The 7,290-nt window shown below is 43.6% G+C and overlaps 1 protein-coding gene across 9 annotated transcripts in view; it reads right to left on the bottom strand.

Moving 5' to 3' along the window:
* The window catches only part of adgrb2 (adhesion G protein-coupled receptor B2), a 158,497-nt gene that overhangs the window by 22,006 nt on the left and 129,201 nt on the right, over positions 1–7,290 (bottom strand). For all 9 annotated transcript variants that reach the window (XM_019875596.1, XM_019875597.1, XM_019875598.1 and 6 more), the window contains exons 21-24: positions 5,826–5,895; positions 4,781–4,847; positions 3,317–3,402; positions 1,113–1,211 (exon numbers count right to left, since the gene is read on the bottom strand). In XM_019875596.1, coding sequence (XP_019731155.1) covers positions 1,113–1,211; positions 3,317–3,402; positions 4,781–4,847; positions 5,826–5,895 — 322 coding nt within the window. The remainder of the gene's footprint in view (positions 1–1,112; positions 1,212–3,316; positions 3,403–4,780; positions 4,848–5,825; positions 5,896–7,290) is intronic.

Here is a 7,290-nt window from a genome sequence, read left to right as displayed (position 1 = left end):
TATATATATATATATGTATATATATATATATATATATATATATAGAGAGAGAGATATAGATAGATAGATGTAGTCTTTGATTTCATATGTCTGAATTTGACTTTATGGAGGGCACTTTGTACGCTGCTATGTTTTTGAAGTACTCTCTAAGTGAAGTTTAAGCTGAGATAGCATGTACGCTAGTTGAGGTACAACAATCCTGCAACCAGAGCAGTGAAAATAAAATGCCATCGCGAACGTACACCCCAAGCGTGGTTACATCACAGCAGGCAATCGTGCGGAACACACATCTGAGCTCTGGGCAAGGCTAGTTTTCCAAAACACGGTAAAACTCAAACAGGTCATCCAAGGACAAGACTGATTAAATGCAGAGAATTGCAGTACATTTGATTTAGCGTGAGCGGTCTGAGACTGCGGAACCAAGACGGCAGTTTACCACATGAGGTATGGCATACCAAAAACCATAAAGCTTAAACTATGCAATAGGGTGCTTGACAGCAATAGACTTTGCACAAACTTGCCCGGCATTGTGCTGCCCTCAAGTCTCAGTAATATTGCACATTAAACATGTTAGAAGGCAAATCACTCCCAAATATCACCCGACATGGGTCACTTTTATTCTGCATCACCTGAGGACAATTCTCATTAAATCTGATCACTTGCAGTGCAAGTGTTGTTCCTTTCATCGTTATTTTTTTTACACTTTTTTTATTCAGCCAGGCACGTCTAAATGTCATCCCGTATTATTACCAACAGCTGGAGATTAAAAGGATGGCGCCGAGAGTAAGAATGGAGAAAGTCTAAATGGAGAGAGAGAGAGAGAGACTTGAAGAAATGAGACGGCATGTCGCCCCCGCAAAGTGAAAGTCCATCTTTTTGTTTTTCTCTCGGTTGCTGCCCAAAATGGGAATGATCCCTTTTTTTAACTGCCTTTCGTCATTGTCAGTTTCTTTTAAATTGGTGGCATTTTGATTTTGCGGCACACTGCCTCAAAATATGAATATAGTGGCCTGTGACTATCACTTTGTGGTCATTACAATTAAAAATAAAACGACAAAAAAAAAAAAAAAAAAGAGTGGGAGAAAAAGAGAGCAAGATGAAGATGGACTAACATGGCGCTGCTGGCAGTCGAGCTGGAGAGAGCGGTGCTCGAGATCACGCCGCACTTGGAGCATTTCAGTAGAAGTCGGCTACGCGCCTCCACCGGGACACTTTGGGGCATATTGTGCACATGCGTACACACAAACAGACACAAGTGACAGTGAAGGGAGGGGGTGGGCGGGGATGTGTGGAAACCAACGTTCCATAGGTTCAATGTACACAGGTGTGCCAGGAAAACAATGGGGGAGGAAAAAAAAGGGACATCACAATGAGCGGGAGTGGTAGGGGAAGAAAGACAGAGGCAAATTAAAATCAGATCTTAAAAAGCAGCAGCACAGAAAACAAAAATACAAATACTAATTTGGAGTGAGAGTGAGGGACAGACATCGCCATGTTCAGCAGCGTCATGAGGATTAACAGATTACAATGACACAGACAGGAAATGTTCCAATCATCGGATTCTGCTGCCAGCGACTGCATTTCTCATTTTGGGCGAAAACCAACAATTAAATATGAAAATGAGATTCATTCAGTGAAAAATTTTGATCAAATTTCATCCCAAATTTCATTTCAATCAGTAAAAAGAAAAGAAAAGAAGCCACAAGCTTTGTTTTGCGCTTTCCTGTGATTTCTTGTTTACAGCTGAGAAAAAGATTTGTTCGTGTCTTGCCAGTTGAAAACAATGAAGCCATGCAGTGGCTCCGCTACATTAGGATCCCATCACAGCCCGTTGCCTTCATTCCTATGGCTTCATAACAAAACACATTATGCTAATGGTAGCCTATCTGTTTGACTCTTTATGAATCCATTTTTTTTTCGCGCAAATCCCACTAAATAACCGTAAAAACTGGTCGGAGTGTATGTGCACAGCAACTTTGTTGTACAGTCTGGTGACAAGGGACGGTCAATCTGCCGTTCTGAACGATTAACCGAGTTAATACTTCAGTGAGCTGCTGCAAGAGTTCATTTCACTGTTTGTAAGGGATAACGTAGTGGTGGGACGAACAACACCGGTGAGGCAACACTGTGCCGAGTGCGCAGGTGTGAAACCCCGTATTGGTGTGTGGATCGCTTTAACAAAAAAACAATATTTAAAAATCATGTGACCACTACAGGAAGCGTATTGTTTGGACGTGCCATGGCAAATTGTGTTTGTGAGGAAACAAACTATCGGCACGTTGTGGGCTTGTTGGATGGTGATGATGCACCTGTACCTGTGCCATTTCCTGTGTCAATGTTGGAGTCTTCCTTTGCTTCGACAAAATTTTCACAAGTCTGGTCATATTTTGGTCTTCTGATGCCAAACAAGGTCAATCTTTTTCTCCTTTGGCCATGCTTTACTGTTTTTAATCAAACACGCCTACTCTTTTTTTTACTCAGAGGTTTGACTTTTTTTCCTGAGAAATTATTATTATTATTTTTTTTTTATTGGAGGTGAAGGTTCAGCTCTCAGAACTGTCAATAAGAGGCAATTCTTCAATGCTGAGGCATTATACAACATTCTCAACTGGCACTTAAATATTTCTGCACACCCTCTTCATTTGCTCCCTGTGAGTGAATGTCTTCTAAAGCAAGGGGAACTCTTGGAGAAATCACCTTGGAGCAAAGACACTTAAACACCTTTTGTTCCTCTATGAAAATGTAGAAATGAGTCTTTTTTTTCCCCTAATAAGTGAACACTGCGACACAAAAGCTCACCGTTGTTGTTTTAGCCTTGGCTGACCCTGACGTCTTTTTTGTTCAATTGTGATGGAAACTGAAAAAAAAAAAATCACTTTCCCTTGCAAAATGGGATGTTTTTGGCCACTCGGGACTTGATGGGGTTGGGGACCTTCATGTTGTGTCCTGGACACCTCAAGAAAAGGGCACAACAGTATGCGGGTGCCAGTCAGAACAAGAGCCATTTTTGTATGGCGTGACTGCAAGTTATCTTGATCACAATCTCGGTTTATAGCATTCAATTAGCATTCTGTCCGGTGCTCATTTTCGTGTCCGCGAATAGCACCAAAGTATCATAAAATGCCGGCAGAGCTCAAAGAACCACCATAAATAACAGTTGTTTTGTAGTTTGTGTCTTGTGGGGTTGGGCGGCGAGCAATTCAGACAAAGTGTAAAATATATTTGAAGCAGCAGAAATTCAGTTGTCTCCAAAGAAGCACGGGTATGGTTGAGTATGCCTTTGTGTGACTAAACTGCTTCAGTGTGAAGTACGTACCCCGCTCGCTGCTTTTTTGACTTGTCGGAGATGCCGTCTCGAGACATGAGCTTGTTAAACACCACGATTCCAATGAGCATATTCACCTGAGGGAGGCAGAGGAGGATGTTTGATGAAGATCGCGGTAATGGCTTGCCAACAGGGACTCTCATCTACAATCACATCTCAATGGCTTTGTGTTTTCAGATGAAGCGGAATCCGAGATTGCTTTTGAATTGTACCGCCGATTTAGGAAACGGGAAATGACAAAGTCAAGCGCTGAATGTCTCCCGTGCTTTCTTTTCAAGAAATATTTCCAGCCTTTGCATACTTTTGCTAACACCGGCGATGTTGTTGCCAACAACACATTCATCGGACTCTCATTTTCTTCACCCGGCATCAACACGTTACGGTATCATTCCTTGACACTTTAAAAACAACCTTTTCCATTTCCTTGGCCAAATATCAAGCAGGCATTGTTATCTCTGTAAATAGAGAATAGTCACAGTCTTGACTTGGACCTGAATTGATGTTAGAGGACCTAACGTTGCTTGCGGTCAATGTCCACGTATGGACACTGCAAGACAATACTGAAGTAGTGACAGGCAAAGTGAAACGCAACTTTTTTCAGCTCGACACCATCGCCCCAAATGAGGCGTCAGTTTCCCCTGGTCACGTGACACAAAAGTGATGGACACGGACACACCTGGAAACGAGACTTTTCCACATTTTCCACGCCCACTTTTACTCCACACCATGTCATTTTACCCATCGCCACAAGAAAAAAAAAATGTGTCTTGTGTTTTTCCGCCCCAGTTTTCAAGCAGCTGTTGGCTGTTCTAATTCCACTCCAAACATCCCCCCCCCCCCCCGACTGGCAACACCTGCCTTGCATCGGCCAGATTTAACCTGTTTTTTTTTCTTTTTAATCTCGCAGTTGACAACACACCAGATTGCGCAGGGACCGGTGTCAGGTTAGGCATGTGTAGATCCAGCTCTGAGTACCGGCTTAATCTTGATCTGCCTTTTGTCTGAGGTCTGGTTTATTAATTAGAAGTTGGGTCGTGTGGGAGGAGTCAATGCTCGACATCTGCCTCTCAGCAGCATCTTGTTGGAAGGGCACGAACCACCGCCGAATCGAGATGTTCTATTATTATTTTAATCAGTATTAGGGAAGCAGAAACACTACACTAGAAGGCAGACTTTGGCATTTGACGGCCCGCCGGCCGTTATAGGCCCGCGGTTCGGATCTTACCGGCATGCAAAGAGTTGCTTGGAATTAAGAAAATAAAAGATGCAGTACTTTCAAAATTTTGGATAACGCGTTTTAGGCCTGTGAAATGTTGCTTGGAATGAAGAAAATAAAAGACACATCTGTGTGATGGTGTAGGTGGCTATCTGTGACCATGTGTCATCCCTTGCCAATCCAAATGAGGATTTTTTGTTTTCCCATGTCTTTCAAAATATATATAATAGAACACTCACCAATACTATGACAGCTGCAGGTCCAACAAAAGCATAAAGCAACCCCCCTTCAAGGGATAGCCAGCAACTACAAGAGAAGAGGGACACGTATCACACAACTGAGCTATAGGATGCAAAGTCCACCCTCAGTTGCAGAAACACACAGTAGTTATGAATCCCAACAAATAAAACTTCATCTTTCCCTAATTTGTTTCTTTTTGTAAAAGCAAACAAAAAACTAAATAAATCATAGTTTTGGGCCAGATGCTCCGGCTCAGGTCAAAGGGTCCTACTCCATGTCCAGTCGACATATTTATTTATAGCTCTGATACTCCCCCGAGTCGATTTTTTAATATTTTTTTTTACTCCAAGCTAGTTACATAATCTCTGACTGAGTCGAGTCAAGCAGTACATCTCCTTTGCATCAGATCAGTGTCTCTGCATCGCAGTCAGTCAGTCGACTGATCTTTCCGTCTGTGTCGCCTTCTCCGAGATGGCTCGTGTGTACGAGGCGGCATCGCATCAAAGGGAACGCGGCTCGAGATCTACTTGTGACGATCCGTCTGCTGCCTCTGTTCTAGCACAAACCAGTGTCTGAGGATTCCACCTCCCGCTTATTTACGCGAGCCTAACTCTAATGAAGATGCATCGCTGCGGGGGTGTGTGGGGGTGGGAGGGGGCGATTGATCTAAATGCCATTTTCATTCAATCACAATAAATGTTACGACGCTTTTTCATTTGATGTCTCCTTATTGAACCTCCTGATGGTTAAAATGCCATCTGGAAACGATGAGTTAAAGTAGCGTGAAGCGTCGCGGAACATTTTTCATTCTCTCCCACTCCCGAGAAGGTTAATCCTCTCCAAACGAGGCGGAGGTGAAGCTCATTGCAGCCACAGTTCAAACAAAACGGACAAGTTTGGGGTTGTTACTTGCCAGTCCTACAGCATGGTTCTTTTTTTTAAAATTCCTCCTGCTTATTTTACGATGCATATTTAGACACCCAAGAGATTAATAATGTAGTTTGTAACGATGCATCGGTCAGGGGGTGAGAACACGGTACTCACTAGCTGGCGGTGCCATAGCCTCTCGCTCTGGTGAACCCGACCGACACTGCTACAACTAAAGCTGGAAGACCTGCAAGGCACAGAGAAATAAATCCCAAACGCTGACACACTCGTTTTAATTAGATTCTCCCAAAAGAACGTGAACCCTTTCAATCGGCAGCTACGCGATACTACGCAATCTTCTCAACATATTTGATTTGTAGGTTGCTAGCGCTCCCCGAGCCAGAGGTCATGCTGCGCCCATCAATAACCCGGCTCGCATTCCATCTTTGCTGTTATTCATGTCTGACATCAAGCGATTCCCTTGCACAAAATAGGAACATTTTCTGCAAGTCATTTGAGACACGCATGCACCGTACATACAAAATTGAGAAGATATTGCATTTGGTAACAAAACATACGCATGAAATATGTCAATCAAGGTTTGTGTGAGACCAAGTAAGAGACTGGGTGTTCCATAGTGACACCGTGGCCCATCATGAGCTTGATTGTAAAATCTCCACGTATTTAAAGATGCTGCGATTATGGCCACCAAAGCAATTAGAGCAAGAGACATTCCCAAATCAGTCGGCAGGGAGACCGGCCGGTCTACAAACCAGCGTGGAAACCTTTCAATTCGACAACGATCGGAACCCAGGAAACACCAACCAATAGATCATGGGCGCATTGCTCTGAAAAGCCAACCCCGGATCCTGTTTCTGCTGTCATGGAATTGCATCGCATAATTCAGGGAGAAAATTGCAAAATTGGGATGGGCGGCAGATAATGTACTACTCCGGCTGACTGTTTCATGAATAGGAGGCGTCGCTGCAAAATTCTGTCGCGCTTTTCTGTAGCTTTCAGTCGATATGTGACTGTAAAAACATCTGTAGTATACATCCTGCCTCCTTTCTTATCCGTGAAGGCCATCAGCGCGGTGGCTGATTAGACCACAGGGATCAATAGGAAGTGGAATGAAGTGAGCAGGTGATGTCCGTGCGAAAAACCTTGCCGGTCGCCGTGCAGATCTTATCGTGTGTTGATTGTCCTCGGACATTCCTGTAGTACAATGAAGACAACAAGAGAGCCCTTTTCCAACAAAACAAACTTGGTGCTCGTTGGGCGCTGTGCTTAGTTGGTGCTAAACGAGTTCTTACCGAGAACATCTTTGGTTTCAAAGAGCCAAGTACGTCATGACATCAGCGCAAAGCGTCCCTGCTTACGTCCACGTTGACCCAAGAGTTCCCGCGTTATTAATAATAATAATAATAATAATAATAATAATAGGGGGCTGAGTGTATGGGGCCGGCGAGTTAATAGAAACAAAAAATTCAGCAAATTGAGATTTCACGCATTACGCTGGAAACAATTTCCCCACACGGCAAGGAAATAACCTGCTCCATTTTTATGTCAAATGTCTTTGTCACCGCGTTCTCCATCAGCTGCCTCCCGTCACGGAGCAGCAGCTCAGTCTGTATCCAAGGCA

This window comes from Hippocampus comes, unplaced genomic scaffold (genome assembly GCF_001891065.2).
Source record: "Hippocampus comes isolate QL1 unplaced genomic scaffold, H_comes_QL1_v1.1 scaffold12, whole genome shotgun sequence".
NCBI classification, from domain to species: domain Eukaryota; kingdom Metazoa; phylum Chordata; class Actinopteri; order Syngnathiformes; family Syngnathidae; genus Hippocampus; species Hippocampus comes.
Note: the sequence above shows the minus strand (reverse complement) of the source record. Positions and strands in the feature narration are given on the sequence as shown.